Source organism: Chlamydotis macqueenii, chromosome Z (genome assembly GCF_036417535.1).
Source record: "Chlamydotis macqueenii isolate bChlMac1 chromosome Z, bChlMac1.mat, whole genome shotgun sequence".
Lineage (NCBI taxonomy): Eukaryota > Metazoa > Chordata > Aves > Otidiformes > Otididae > Chlamydotis > Chlamydotis macqueenii.
This window is the reverse complement of record NC_141593.1, coordinates 37,498,441-37,513,258: the sequence shown is the minus strand read 5'-3', so window position 1 is coordinate 37,513,258 and position 14,818 is coordinate 37,498,441. Positions and strand designations below refer to the sequence as shown.

Sequence of the window (14,818 nt, the reverse complement as noted above, 5' to 3'; positions counted from 1 at the left end):
CAAAACTAAATGACTGATGTATTCACCACAAGTACACTGCTAGCAACCTTAGAGAAAGCCTAGACTCTCCTTGCTGTTGGTAGTTGGTGCATTTCGTAGAGACACTCTTGTTAAAAACACACTTAGCAGCACATACTGGGAGAAAAGTCCTCTCTCATACATAATTCTTGCCTTGAAAAAAAAAGTTGAACTACTTTACTGACGAAATTGCAAACACCTATTTCTTTAATTGCTGGTTTTCTGCCTGTCCTAATCTTACAAGGAAAGAAGGACTACCCTTTCAGACTGAACCAGCACATACCAGAATGTTTTCACTGGCCACATTAAAATGTCCAAGAGCTGACAATGCGGGGAATTTCAAGATTGGCTTATGGGCAGATGACTGTGGTCCTCAGCTACACGGATAACCCTACACAACTCAATAAGTCCTAGAAGAGAATATATGGGAAACAGTGGCACTTCTGATCATAGTTTTCAAAGTTAATTCCTAGTCCTCCTTTGGAAAAACTATTTGCAGGATCTCAACATGAATATTTTCGCATCACAATGCTGTTATTTCCCAGGGGTTATACTATAGGTGCCAGAAGTGGTGCTGTGCCATATTACTGTAATCCTCCATTCAGCATGTGAATACAATCACACAAACACACAGCAAATGTGGGTGCCGACAGTGTACGTGCCCTCTTCGCTTGGCAGGATTACAGCTGATGGTCATGTGTATGGGGGGTTCTTTTCTCTGCCCTCCCTACCTTAAAATTTCTCTGCAAAACATGAGAAATTTAAACCTCTCTGGTTTTCATCTTCAGCACATGTTGTAATTCCTGCTTTTGAAGGATGAAGCTACTTGCCTTGTATAACTTCAAGCTTTGATGAGATGACCCTTGGGTAACCATTTTAGCTGTCATTGCTTTAGATTCAGCATGATTATCTTCTTAAACAGACCACATTAAGCAGGTTATCCTAACCATTTGATGTCATTCATTATTTATTCAGTAATTTCTTTCAATACTCTGATTACCTCCAATTTAATGGTCACAGCTATCAAATCTTTTGTCACCCTGACACTGGTGACACTTCCTTGCCTCCTTTTCAGCCTTTAGGCACACAATGCAAACATACTCCTGTTATTCTGACTATTACTGCCAATGCCTGGCTATTATTGTTTGAACAGCAAGGCGTATCACAGCAAATTAATATTACTTATGTCCATTTTGATGATTTTTCATACTTCATTCCAACTCGAAGGATCTGTTATGTCTCTACACTGACTTCCCACAGCAGACACCACAACTCTTGATTTTCCATCCTCTCAGACATCCTCTTAACCACTTTTACAGATCTGTTGCCTTCATATGGAACATCCATATACCTGGAACACCAGGCTAGCATGCATTGCTCATTTAACTGTATTATCCCGACTTTTGCCTGACAAATGTTTTTTTTTATGTTTTGTCTAACATAAAAAGCAAGAAAATAAGCTACAATTGTGTTTTCCTCAGTCTTGCTACAATATCTTGCCTTTTTATTTAATATTTTTGTATTTCAAGCTTTCATAGAGTGCCAAACATACAGCTAGCAACTAAGAAGCACAAAAGAAAAACAATTGCACAGCAGCTGGCCTGTGTCAGCATTAATCATAACAGCTTACTCTGCAGCAACAAAATTGATACCCAAAGTTCATTTAATAAGTGTTAGGAACTGTGTCCTTACTCAAAGATTAAACTTATATACTGGCTGAAAGCACACCGTACTGAATTCACTTTGCATGCCTGGAACAAACACCACCAGCTCGTGATTACAACATTGCTGGTGCGCTTAGAACAAGGCCTAAACAAAGCAAAGTGGGCATTCTCATTTCCTATACTGAACTTTTACAATCTGTAAACCTTTGTGGTATAATAACCCCAGGAATTCAAGCCTAGGCCCAAAAGGGGAATGAGAATAAATAACTTGTAAAGGTACTGTTACAGCTGAAGGAATAATTAAGTGTTTGAAATCCTTACAAAGTCTCTCAATGACATCAGCGTCATACAAGAATACTTTCTCCAAAGAGAAAACAAAATTCCCACCATGTCTGCTTTACTTTTATTATTAATTTTGTTGTTTGTGGGGTATGGTACTTTCCTTCTCTTTGAAGCTCTGGTGTCTTAATTTCAGTTGTGCTATATATCCCTTAAAACTATGTCCAAAGAGGATTTCAGGAGTGAGAAGTCTTGCGTCTCCTTAGGGTTCCAGTTACTGAATAAGACTTTTAATGAAATATGTAGAAATTGGTCTGCTTTTCCATTAAAAAAAAAACAAAAAAAACCCCAACAACAAACAAAAAAAAACAAAAAAGGAAATAAACCACTGCAATTATTCCTGAAAAATCAATATTTTTCAGCTGTATAGGGAAAATATGGCACTGTATACACCATTCTAAAAAGGTAAATGTTATATTTTAAAATATGTATTTTATACTATTATTAAAATAACTGTAATATTTCTGAATTTTATCTTCTACCATATTAAAGATGATACATAAAACAATCTACTAAAAATATACCCTAGTTTAACTACTGAGAAGTTACATGATACTACACAGCTGTGAAAACGTAGAGGACAAGCAGAGTGACAAGCAAGCTAAGGACCTCTGTGTGAAATTTGAGGTACTTATCTCTGTTCACAAACGTAAAATAGAACCTCGGCCTTACCTCTAGGTGCACAAGGTCTGTGCTACCCTGGAGTCTACTGTCTCTGAGCCACTACTGGTGAAACTGTCGTTAACTTGTCATTTCTGACTCTAATTTCTGTACATTAGCCTTGAATTGGAAAGGAGAAGTCATTCGAAGGATATGATACATGACACAGATGCTGAAAAGAGGAAGATATGCTGCTACCAAGCATTGTGTAGGTTGTTCTTTAAAGTGGACATGATAATATATACAGTCCAATGTTAACAGTACCTGTCATCCTCTGTCTAACCACCTCTACAATCTCCGGGTTTGGGTCAGTGCTGAAACAAGGTCACCAGCCTAAGCTGCCCTCTCAGTGCCTGAGCCCACCTTCCTGCTGCTGATGGGCTGCTGTCCTCCCTCCTTGCTCACCCCAGTGCTGCTGTGTTGCTGGCACACGTGTAAGATCTTGATCATGCTTGTCATCGAGACTATGGCAGGCTCTAACTGACTGTACCAGGTGTTCTGTGCTCAAATCGTGCCTATCTTTAGGGACATGGCTTTTTGCCTGACCTTTAGTCACTGAAGCTTAGCTGTGAGACCAACTAGCAAAAATGATGTGATTCCTATTTCCCCTCCATTAGGACAAAGGACCCACTGTTGCTTCTCAGTATAGCAGGAACATTTTAATAGAAAATTAGAAAATACTTTGGGGCAGGCAAACCAAAGCAAAAGATGGTTGACTCAGGGCAAGACAAAATCAAGACACCAAAACTGCAGGATAAATATTTTTTTTTTGTCACACACACCATGGATTTAAACCTTACCACCACAACCACATATGTTAAGAAAACATGATGGCTTTCAGGGAAGAGATTTTTTGCGTAGTATGGAAATTGCTTACACTGACTGGCTGAGTGGTTGTTAATATTTGATTACTAGTTTGGTAATAACTATCAAGATCAATGAAAATATTTTCTCCAAATGGATATGGTAACAATTTGCTGTTTATATATTCCTGCATGTTTCAGCTTTTTTATGTATATATGGTGGGCACCATATATAGTGTGTCATTGCTGCCTCTGACCATCAGGACTGACCAGCAAAATCCTGATTTCACAAAAGCTGTTGGGGAAGTAAGTACATAAGTCGCTGGACACTTCAGATACATGAAGTTGAATATAGAAATATCCACATAAAATTCTAACTGTTATGAAAAACAGCAGTTACACAGTTAATAGGAAAAAAGCCATCTTTAGTAACTAGCTACTTTGCCAAGAAAAGAGACAAAGTAAAAGGTAAATATTAACATAACACTGCTATGATGTTACAGTATGCCAAATTCATATCTGTCTGTGAAAGGAATAATAGCAAAACTTACCATTTTTGGAAGTTTTAAAAGTATTTGTTTAAATACTATATTTATTGCACCAACCAATATCACCCATAATATTAGTTTACAGTATCTTTCTTATTAATGTTTCTAATATCATTCCCATTTAAAACATAACTTCGTTATACTAAATACATAAACAATATTGTATCAGGGCTGTATAAATCAAACTATCCAGATGTCTTTTGTAAGCTAGACAGTAGTCTTGCATATGCAGGTATGAAAGACAGGAAAGAGAAGAAAAAAGTCAAAACTCTCCATGTAAGCAGGGTCACACACAGACAGGCACTGCACTCATAAACGTGCATGCAGCCATGCTCATTTAATACTGTGGACTATATGCTGTAAACAAAGTGGCTGTGGATCTCTAAATCCAGGAAACATTGGAGTACCAGCCAGCAGCAGCCTCTGGCAACTCCCTCGTCCTGCTGAAAAAAAAAACAAAAAACAAACAAACAAACAAAACCCCAGAACAAAACAAAACAAAACAAAACAAACCAAACCAAACCAAACCAAAAAAGACCAACAGCCCAGCATTTGGGATCATCTTGCAATAGGTTACAGTGTTTTGTTTGTCAGGCAGAACTCCACTGGCAGCGTAGATATTTTTTGTCCCGGTGTATCAGAAACAAAGGCAAAAGACCTACGCTTGTGTGGCACATGCTGTGCAGGGGGTTGTCTGCAATGACTGACTGTAGCCCATGAGGTTTTGGGCTGCAAATTTATTTTGCAAAGATTTAGAAATGTTGTTGCAGGCATTTTGTAACTGTTATTTCACTGGTATTTTTAAGGAGAGAAAATTGTAGATGGGACTGTACACTACTAAAGCTCAGTATTTAAAATAGAGCCCAGGTAACAGGCTATTGCAGTCAAAATCCCTCTGACCGGCTTTATTTTCTGGTGTCAGAGTGCAATAAAATCTTGATTCTCTGAAATAATTTCAGTTCAGATAATCTGATATCATTCACCATTTGAGGTTGAATTCACCTGCAAGACTACAGTGTTTCTGCCTTTGTTTAGGCAGTTCATTTGGTCACTCAAATGACCTGAGTAGAAAACCAGGAGACAAGAGCTCTTTGCTTTCTTTGTCACCCCACTGCTTTTTTTTTCCCCTTGTGTCCTTGAGCATTTTGAAGGGACTGTGAGTAAAGTATCTGCTAGATGGGAAGTGTTGTGTTTGTGTCTGCGCTGCATGAGGAAAGAAAGTATGTGTCTGCAGACAGCTCGTCTCAGATGGAGCACACTCGAGCTCCGCTGAAATAGATTTTAGGGCCTCTACATTAGTTACCATCATCTTATGAAACGTAACTTCTTGCTACACCTTGCTTAGAAAAGGATCCTCTTTTTCTGCATTCAGTACTACGCAAAGTCTGCGCAGGGTTTCAGGCCTTAGCATAATCTCTTCCCACCATAAACCTGTCCCTAGACAGCCTACAACTTTTGCCTTGATAAAGCTCTTCGAATGAACAGCTATCTGTTTCACAGAGCTAAAAGCGATCACCAAATTTCAGCAGCTGCTCTGCTGACTGCCTCACAAGCTTTCCAGTGCAGGCAATAAACCAGGGAATGACACTACCCCTGTTTTTTTAGGGGCCAGGAACAGTGAAGAGATACCAGAGCTGTGGCTGGGCTCCTGTGTGCTGGAGGCAATTTCAGTATCACTCAGGTGAGGTGATGCGGAGTGCTGAAAAATTGTTGGCCCCTATTCACACCTGCTCTGATAGATCACAAGAGTCATTCAGATATTCTTGAGTTTAATGATGGCAGTAAATCTTACAGTTACATCTAAACCTTAAAGGGATTTGTGGCCAAAGAGGTGGCTCATTTCAAGTGCTGTAAGTTCTGATTTACTGGTATCAAAATATATCATGGAGTCTCACTGTATTCTTTAAGCAATACAGTTAAAATATGTGAAATTATTTAAAGAACTATGGAAGATTGAAACTATAAGCCTTAAACAAATATATCAATATAGAATACCTGCTCTGAAATATCATTTTCCCCCCAGATTTTTCCTTACAAGGAGTTGATATTTGTTTCATGTAACATTTTTTTTCCTCTTGGAACTGTATGTTATTACTGATGCAGGAAATGCATTTTACTGCTGCAATGAACTAATTATCAGAAAACATACTCTTTCTATTAATTTTTATTTGAACTTTTAGATTTTTTCAGTTAGTGGTTTCATATCTACAAAGTCAGCTGATCTTAAAAAGAGTATGTCTCTAGTATCTTTACAGCTGATTACCTTTCCCCAGATATTTTAATTAAAATTTTGTGGTTTTAACCCTCATCCTTGTTTGTGAAGCTAGTGACTGCAAAAAAGCTTATACTCAGCTACAATTTTTCTTCACTCAGAGTGGCTTACTCTTCCATAATTTCTGATATTCTAAATGCCACTTAGTGAGAGAATGTGTTGCCTTTTTCTCCCCCTCACGTAATTTGACAACCTAATAATTAACTAATCTGAGTTTCTCTGATTAAAGGAGCACCACAGGGCTTAGTGTGTGAAAGCATCATCACAGAAATCATTTGTGAAACAATCATTGTCTAATTCCTTAGTGTTGACTAAGTGAAGTATTTACTAGTGCATCTTTAGCCAGCTACCAACACTCTTTCAGTTAACTGGGATATCTTTAAAGGAGACTTAGATATGAAACCAATTCAAGATCACTTTGTGGTTCAACATCCAAGCCAATTTAACTGTTTAAAATGCATTAAATTTAATTCTTCAAATTCAAATTCCCTGAAGAGTGCTTGGTTTTATCTATATGTGAAAGGCATAATCTGAAATGTAGCTATAGATCCATAGACATATGGAATTAATTAATGATCTCTGTAAAAGGTCCCAAATGATGCCTCTCATAGAAAATAAAACACAATGTTAACTAAAGAGGAAATTCCTTGTAACATCTCCTGTGGACCTTTCTTCAGATTCTTGTGTGATGGCTGTTGATATTATGTCATGGTGGAAAAAAAGAAAATTTTGTTTCCATAGCTGAGGCATCTGCTGATGTTCAGGGTGCTTCAGACAGAAAAGTTAAAATACCAGCAGTAATTAATGCTTCCCTCATCTTGATCCTTCCAACACAGTTGGTCAAAACAATCCCACACCCCACTTCTAACTTGTATGGAACAGGATGGGTAAGAAGATAAGAGCAGAAAGGCTTTATTAAATTGTGGGATGACTGCTTGGTATATTATATATACCAATATATTATATATATATTATCCCATCTCCCTGTCCCACAGTACACTCTTGTGGCTTTCAGATAATCATGAGTAATATTTGAAGAGAGGAGGAAAACATCGCAAAAATCAAGCCTCCTCAAGGGTGTGTTGCATTGGATCACTTGTAGGAACACTTTTGCAAACAAGTGAATTGCATTTCTGCACAGTTACACATTATATGCAGTTTTTAAGGAAATGGTATCTATTGTTAAGGCAACAGAACATGCATTTACTATGTGACACTCTCCTTAATTGCACACTATAGACATTTCAGCTATGCTGGCTGTCTTGTTGTTGTTTGTATTAATGGAATAGGTTTTTGCTAACTAAATATTTTAGAAGGATATAAATGTTTACAGGAATTTATGTCTTGCATATTCAGTTACATCAGATTTCTGAGTTGATGCTTTGCTCATATTAGTTGTTTTCCTTTTGAAAAAACAAAACAAAAAAAAAATCAAACAAATAGCTCTGTAGTTTCTGGAACACCACTGTGACCTATGTACTACAGTATCTTCTCTGAATTAAGATTTTTTTTTTTTTTTCTGAGACAGGAAGAGCAATAGAAAGCTATCACATGGCAGAACTCCATAGCTTTCATAGCCTGTTAAATATTGACAAAGTAAGGTCCTGTGTGATTTATTCAAGAAAGATATGCATTGAAGTCTGTTTAGTTTTTTTTCCACAACAAAAAAAAAAAAAAAAAAGAAAAAAAAAGGCTAGAACGGAAATCAAAAGGACTAATCTAGATAATTTCTGAACACCTTGCTTTTGGGAAAGAAAATAAGCAAACAAAGTTTACTTCCATTGTAATATTAATGAGAAAAAAAAAAAAGAACAGTAACCGAGGAGTCTCCAGACAGAAGAGGTCCTTTCTGATCAATTGTTCTACCTGAATGTTTTGGAGGGCAGAGTTTCAATATTTTCTGCCAACAGTTTGTTCAAAGTTCTTGCAGATATCTGTGTACTATGATATAAAACAGGCAAAGGGTCTTTTCAAGCTGGGAATACAAGTCTGGATTCAGACCTTCTTTATCTATGTATTTCTAAAAGCATATGGAAAGAATTTGCTATTACAGAAAGTTTATGGTAATATTAAGTAATTAGAGATGGTAGACTTCACGTATTTTATTGGTAGCTACTTGTTTAAGCTGAAAAACACATTCATTATCTCTAAAAAAATATATGTGTGGCATGAATTTTATTTTAGTTTCATTTTCACACATTCCTTTCTACATAAGCTTATTTGGTATAATTGTTCAAATCTGACTGTAATACAATGCAATATGCTAACATTTTAGTTTGTTCTGAGCGTTCTGAAAAATAATATAATAATAGAAACTTTTCGTTCTTTGCTCCATTTATACTTTCTGAGAAACTTATCACTGCAGAAAGTTTGTTTCAGGAGAAAAACAACACCCATCCCAAGTGAAATATGAAATGATTCTATCACACTTGCACACTTCCTGAAATACTTAGGTTAAAACTGAACATTAAATTGCTACTATGTATAATACCTGAAACAGGTAATAATAAATATTTAAGCACTGATTTACAGTTGCTTCTATGGCTCATGTGAGATTAAAATAAGCATATACTAGTGTCTGAGATGAATACATAAGAAAAAATAAGAAACATAAACACTACTAACCTTGGTGTACTTAATTTTCAGATCCTTGAGAGGTTCTGGCAGCTCTGGCAAAACTGGAGCAGGATTGCCCTCTGAACCTTGCTTCTTCATATTTTCAGTTGAAGAGTTTGAGGACGTTCCTGAAACACAGGTGAAATGAGGTATAAGGGAAGCAAAGTGATTTTGGTCCTGACTGAGCTCTTAGCTTTATTTGTGCTTTTTTATCTGTACCAGCTACGGTATATTTGCATACAGGAATATGATTGGATGAAAGAATTCATTGCAAGGAGAAAAGGACACTACTTACTTTTAAGACCAAAAGCAACAGCCCTTTCACTGAGCTGAGACCTCGATGAAGCAAATGCTGCTGAAACAATCTGCTTAGCCAGAATTTCTTTCTGGGGAACACATTTTAAGGGCTCCTCATCTTACCTTTAAAATTCCCTTTTCTCAGCAGGCAGGACCCCAGATTTTAAATGAAGTTCTTCACGCACTTGAAGGCAGCTCTGAAGGTAAAGACAAACTTGTTAGCTCTGGAAACAAACGAAGCCCTTCTCACTGGAAAGTTGGTGAGAATAATTCCCAGAGCTGGAAAGCATTCACTGAAAACCAAGGCACCTTAGGTTATGCTTTAATACGCTCAGGGTACATTATAATTCCTGTAATTAATACCTACTTTGTAGATCACAGAGATAAGGAATGACTATGGTAATACAAAATGTTTTTCAAGAAATGTGAAGGCAAGACAAAATTGATCAATCCAGGAAAAATACTCTGTGGGTAGAACCAAGAAAAAGCTTGTTCTTTCTTTTCAGATAGAACCACAACTTTAAGGACAAAACTTTCACTATTGTGCCCTTTGGAAAATCTGAATTAGTACCTTTCAAAGCAGATTGTTTAACAGACAGGTCTTTTCTACCCAAGGCAGAATCCATTGGTGGATCTCCAGTTCTTTCTCTCCAGAAACATATCTCTGGTACTGGCATATCATTTTATAAGGCACAAGAAACTTCTTTCTTCAGTAAGTCCTACCCTTTCTGATGCATAGTATCACAGAACAAATTGGGACTGAATTAGTACTTTTTTTTTTTTTTTGCATGCTGAGCCTTTGATATATGCCCAGTGGATTTGTGCCATAGAAAAAAGAGAAATGATCTTATTGCTTTCATGAAGACTACACAAATGCTTGAAAAACTCACTGAGCTCAGTTAATTCATGTATCAGACACCCTCTAAACCATCTGGCGATGGAGGCTTTGTTGGTTTTAACTGATAGAGGATACAGGACATATTGTGAGATTAATCTTATGATGCATTTGTTATACATAACATATTTTCTAAATTAAAGGTCATGCTATAATTATCATTGATGATTTTTGGTTTTGGACACATGATTGGAGCAAGACTTACTGGCCTTTAGAAAAATGCAAGTAATTTCTGGATAAGAGAGAATCCTATTCTCACAGCAGTCATCTCTCGGTGAGATGTAAACAACTGTGTGGACTTGAAGAAGTTTCAGCCATTCACGCTGTCATGTGAATGAAGGGAGCCCATTCCCATTACTGTGATATCCTCGGTTACCAGTGCAATTACTTCCTTTTGGATGTATCCTTCAGCTCTTCTGCCTCACCTGGCTAGGTCAAGACATTCCAATGTAGAAAGGTATATTTGAAAGTTTTGTGAACAGAACTTTCAGACCTTAACATTCTTGAGTTACAATATTTCCCTGCCTTAGAGAGTGTCTTTGAGTCTCATGAAAAAAAAAAGACAATGTCTAAATAGGGTTTTCTTACTTTTATTTGGAATATAGCTTTTCAGTGCTATCTTCACCTAGCAAATTTTTGTGGTTTTCCTTTTTTTTTTCTGTAATTGCCATGTAATTTTCTGGTTTAGACACTAAAGTCTACTCTAATAATCTTCCTGCCACTCATTTCTCCATTAACAGACAAAGAGTTTGTCTCTGGTTAATTTACCTGCTAATTGCTCAGATTTGCCTAACTGAAACAGAATTTAGCTGGAGCTGTAAGGCAGAGAACAGTGGGATTGCCTAGTTTCAAGGAAACCAAAAAGTCTTTCTCCCAAGAAGGAATGTTCTAAATACATCCCTGTATTTAGGTATCATTGCATTCCTGTTTGGTTGGGGGTTTTTTTTTGTTTTTTTTTGTTTGTTTTTTTTTTTTGTTTTTGTTTTTTTTGTTTTTTTTTTTAATGATTAAGCTAGAAGTGCATTACGATAACTTCTTTGGAAAATAATAGCACTTTTGCTCTTCCCCTGTCTATAAGGACAGCCTGAAATGTGCTTAGACAGGCTTTAGAGATACTACCCTGGGTGAAAAGTTTCAACTTCTCCAAACATGCTGGTAATAATTGCTTTATTTTCCATATCATTCATTCATTTAACACAGACTTTACCATCTTTTTTCCTTTCTGTTTCCTTCCTTCACTCTTGGATTGCATGAATCACCTTCACTATCATGCTTCCTGTGAGTCTTTTCTTCTCTTTCTAAACCTTGTGTATTGTTAAAAAGATCTCAACTCTTAAAAAGATTACTTGCTATCTCGAGCAATTTGCTTGTCCTATCTTTGTGCCTTATCTGCTGAGACTTGCTCCAAGCATTACCATTAAAGTCAGTAATTCCTTTAAGTTCTCTGTGTTCTAGCATCTACAAATGCCTGACTCCCCTCCCTTTTTCTAGGAAATTCTAACTATTGCTTAGACTAACTATTCATGAGCATACCAATCATCTCACATCCAGTATCTTTCCTATTCACTTTCAGCCTAGGATTCCTTCTAGCCTAGCGTAGAAATGATTTCTTTTCCCTCACAGCCCGTGTTCCTGTTTATTACAACTTCCTGTTATTTTCATTCTGTGACTTTTTTCTCCCATCTTGTATCACTGCTCTTACACATTTCACCTGAATAAACATGGCGACCTCAAGCGCTATAACTTTAGTGGACTGTACTATTCTTTCAAATAGTGGATTATGCAACACTTGTATATTACAGATATTAGAATCAGAGAATCATATAATAGTTAGGTTTGGAAGTGACCTTTGAAGGTCACCTAGTCCAACCCCCCCTGCAAGGAGCAGGAACATCTTCAGCTAAATCAGATTGCTCAAAGCCCTGTCCAATGTGGCCTTGAATGTCTCCAGGGATGGGGCATCCACCACCTCTCTGGGCAACCTGTTCCAGTGTTCCACCACCCTCAGTGTAAAAAATTTTTTCCTGATGTCTAGTCTGAATCTACCTCCTTCTAGTTTAAAACCATTACCCCTTGTACTATCACTATATGCCTTTGCCAAAAGTCCCTTCCTTGTAGACGGCTTTTGGGTACTGGAAGGCCGCTATAAGGTCTCCCCAGAGCCTTCTCTTCTCCAGACTGGACAACTCCAACTCTCTCAGCCTATCCTCATAGCAGAGGTACTCCAGCCCTTTTATCATCTTCGTGGCCCTCCTCTGGACCTTCTCCAACTGGTCCATGTCCTTCTTGTATTAGGAGCTCCAGACCTGGACACAGTACTCCAGGTGAGGTCTCACAAGAGTGGAACAGAGGGGGAGAATCACCTCCCTCGACCTGCTGGCCACGCTTGTTTTGATGCAGCCCAGGATGCGGTTGGCTTTCTGGCCTACAAGTGTACATCACCAGCTCATGTTGAGCTTCTCATCCACCAGCTCTTCCAAGTCCTTCTCCTCCTGTTATCTTTTTACTGGTAAGGAATGAACTTTAACCACTCCACACCTTGGAGAACTACATGATATATTAAGTGACTATGGGATAGAGCTTTCTACACTTTAATGCATGACATTTCTCCCAGTGCAAACATACTTAGTTCCCCTATTCAATAGATGAAAGAGGAACAAATGAAAGGTAATAGTTTACTATGCAAGTTCTAATTAAGCCATACGTGACTTGCTGCATGACATTGGTGGTGCTAAAACACAAAATCAAAGGCTGCATGAACTTTAGGTCATTCTATGTCAATAAGTTAAATGAAAGTTTTGCGCTGGAAGAAGCTGTAAATCCTTTGTCCGTATGTTTCTTCACAAAGGGTACAAGCAACCTTTCTCCTCAGATGTGATCATAGAGTAGGATATTGCCGATGTTGTTGACCAGATTCACCTCCCTAAACACAATACTAGCACTATCTGAAATGTCCTGGCTTTTCCTAGCTGCCCTGAGATGTTTATCCAGGAGAGTCCTGCAGATTCTACATCATCTTGCCAAAGTCATATCAAGTTTCTTCAAGACCCTTGGGCAGCACAAATAGCACTTGATGCCTATGTTGAAGAAAATTACTTGACCAGAAGATTTATGACTGTACCTGGTATTTTTATGTTATTGTATGCTGGGCTAATACAGTCTGAAAGCCAGATATTTGTTATAGAAATTCCCCTTCCAGCATTTAATAGAGAAATATTTACTTTACATCACAGAAGATTATTCTGAGGATAGAATTATATCTGATCCAGAAATTATTTACGATTTTTCTAAAGGCCAGAAACTGTTGGACTTTTTTTTCCCCCAGAAGTAGGCACAAACTCATCTTTTTTTCAAAGCAGGTGTGGTTTTGTTTTTAATGCCTGCCAAACTATCTCCTCAGTTCCCACAGTCTGGACGTCTCCATTCTCGAGCAACAGGGCATAGGTGACTTACTCTTTTTGTAATGCTGAGACTGCAACCACTGCAGTAAGAAACACTAGTCCATAGGTTTCTACACAAAGCAGGCTTTGCCCTTCACAATACATATATTTGATCATTAAAGAAATCTAACTATTATAATGTACTAGACATGCTCAAGATTGGATAAGATTGCATATATTTAGATTAGACCTCCTCTAATGTAGGACAGTGCAAGGATTTTATTGCAGGTAAATAGAAGTAGATGTCCTCTACTTTTGGATTTCGTCATTTACAGCTCTGGGAATGTCCTGACTGCGTATCTTTGGCATCTGATAATCTATCAAAATTGCACCTTGAACTGCGTAACTATTATGCCTTCTAAAAAGTGGTATAACAACTTAAGCAACCTCCAAAAAGTTACAATTGCTTTAATCCAAAACATTTAAGGTGAATAACCTTCCAAAGCGATCTAGGGCACTGCTTTCAAAAGTTCTCTGGAACAGGAGATGACCAGAACAGGCTGCTGTGCTCCGCAGTTTGGTAGCTGTATTGCATAATCTGTGGTGAACTTAGACAGAGTCTTTAATGCTGTGTAATGTTTACACTTTATAAAAACTTACTATAAAAAAAACCCAAAAAATTGCTATTGCAACAATATCACTGTTACTGAAAATCCTGATTAGCTGAATCACTTCTTCCAAATTCACATTATACAGGGAGTTAAGAAAGGGAGTCAAGAAAGGGAGTCACTCAGTGATTCATACAGATCCTCTGCTGGTACTGACAGAACCTGATATTAAGTTAGGAATGGAAGAGGTAAGCATTAAAATCACCAAAATACATTTTAAAAAGTATCATTGAGATTCATGAAATCACTGGTCTCTCAATCTGAAATGCTTTATTCACTTTGTTAATCTTCTTTATGACATCACATTAATGGCAGTAGAACAGAAACAGTAGTCCACTGATGTGGAAAGGCAGACACATCAGAAACTAGTTAGAACTTGTGTGAAATTTGTGCCATCTTTGCCCATCTAAACTGAGAGTCCAAATGTGAGTGGGATGCAAAAACCTGGTAACGCTAATCGAGAAGCACTGAGGTCTAATTCCTTTGGCTTTTGCAGTGTACAGAATATCGTGCATTTCTGAAAATCCAAGCATTCCTTTTCTACAAATATAGGTATTTCTGAGCACAACTAGCAGTTCTTTAGTCATTATAAAATTTCTGTGAGGTATAAAACTCATGGAGTGAGGCAGCTGACAGATGTCTAACTATTTATTTGAGT

General features: G+C 37.5%; 2 protein-coding genes across 2 annotated transcripts in view; one reads left to right on the top strand and one right to left on the bottom strand.

Moving 5' to 3' along the window:
• ALDH1A1 (aldehyde dehydrogenase 1 family member A1) overlaps window positions 1-9,080 on the bottom strand; it is a 36,163-nt gene extending 27,083 nt beyond the window's left edge. The window contains exon 1 of the mRNA XM_086770131.1: window positions 8,930-9,080. Within this exon, the coding sequence (XP_086626257.1) occupies window positions 8,930-9,019 (90 nt within the window). The 5' untranslated portion in view covers window positions 9,020-9,080. The remainder of the gene's footprint in view (window positions 1-8,929) is intronic.
• Window positions 1-14,818, top strand: part of ANXA1 (annexin A1) — a 419,725-nt gene that overhangs the window by 297,433 nt on the left and 107,474 nt on the right. The gene's annotated exons all lie outside the window — the stretch shown is intronic.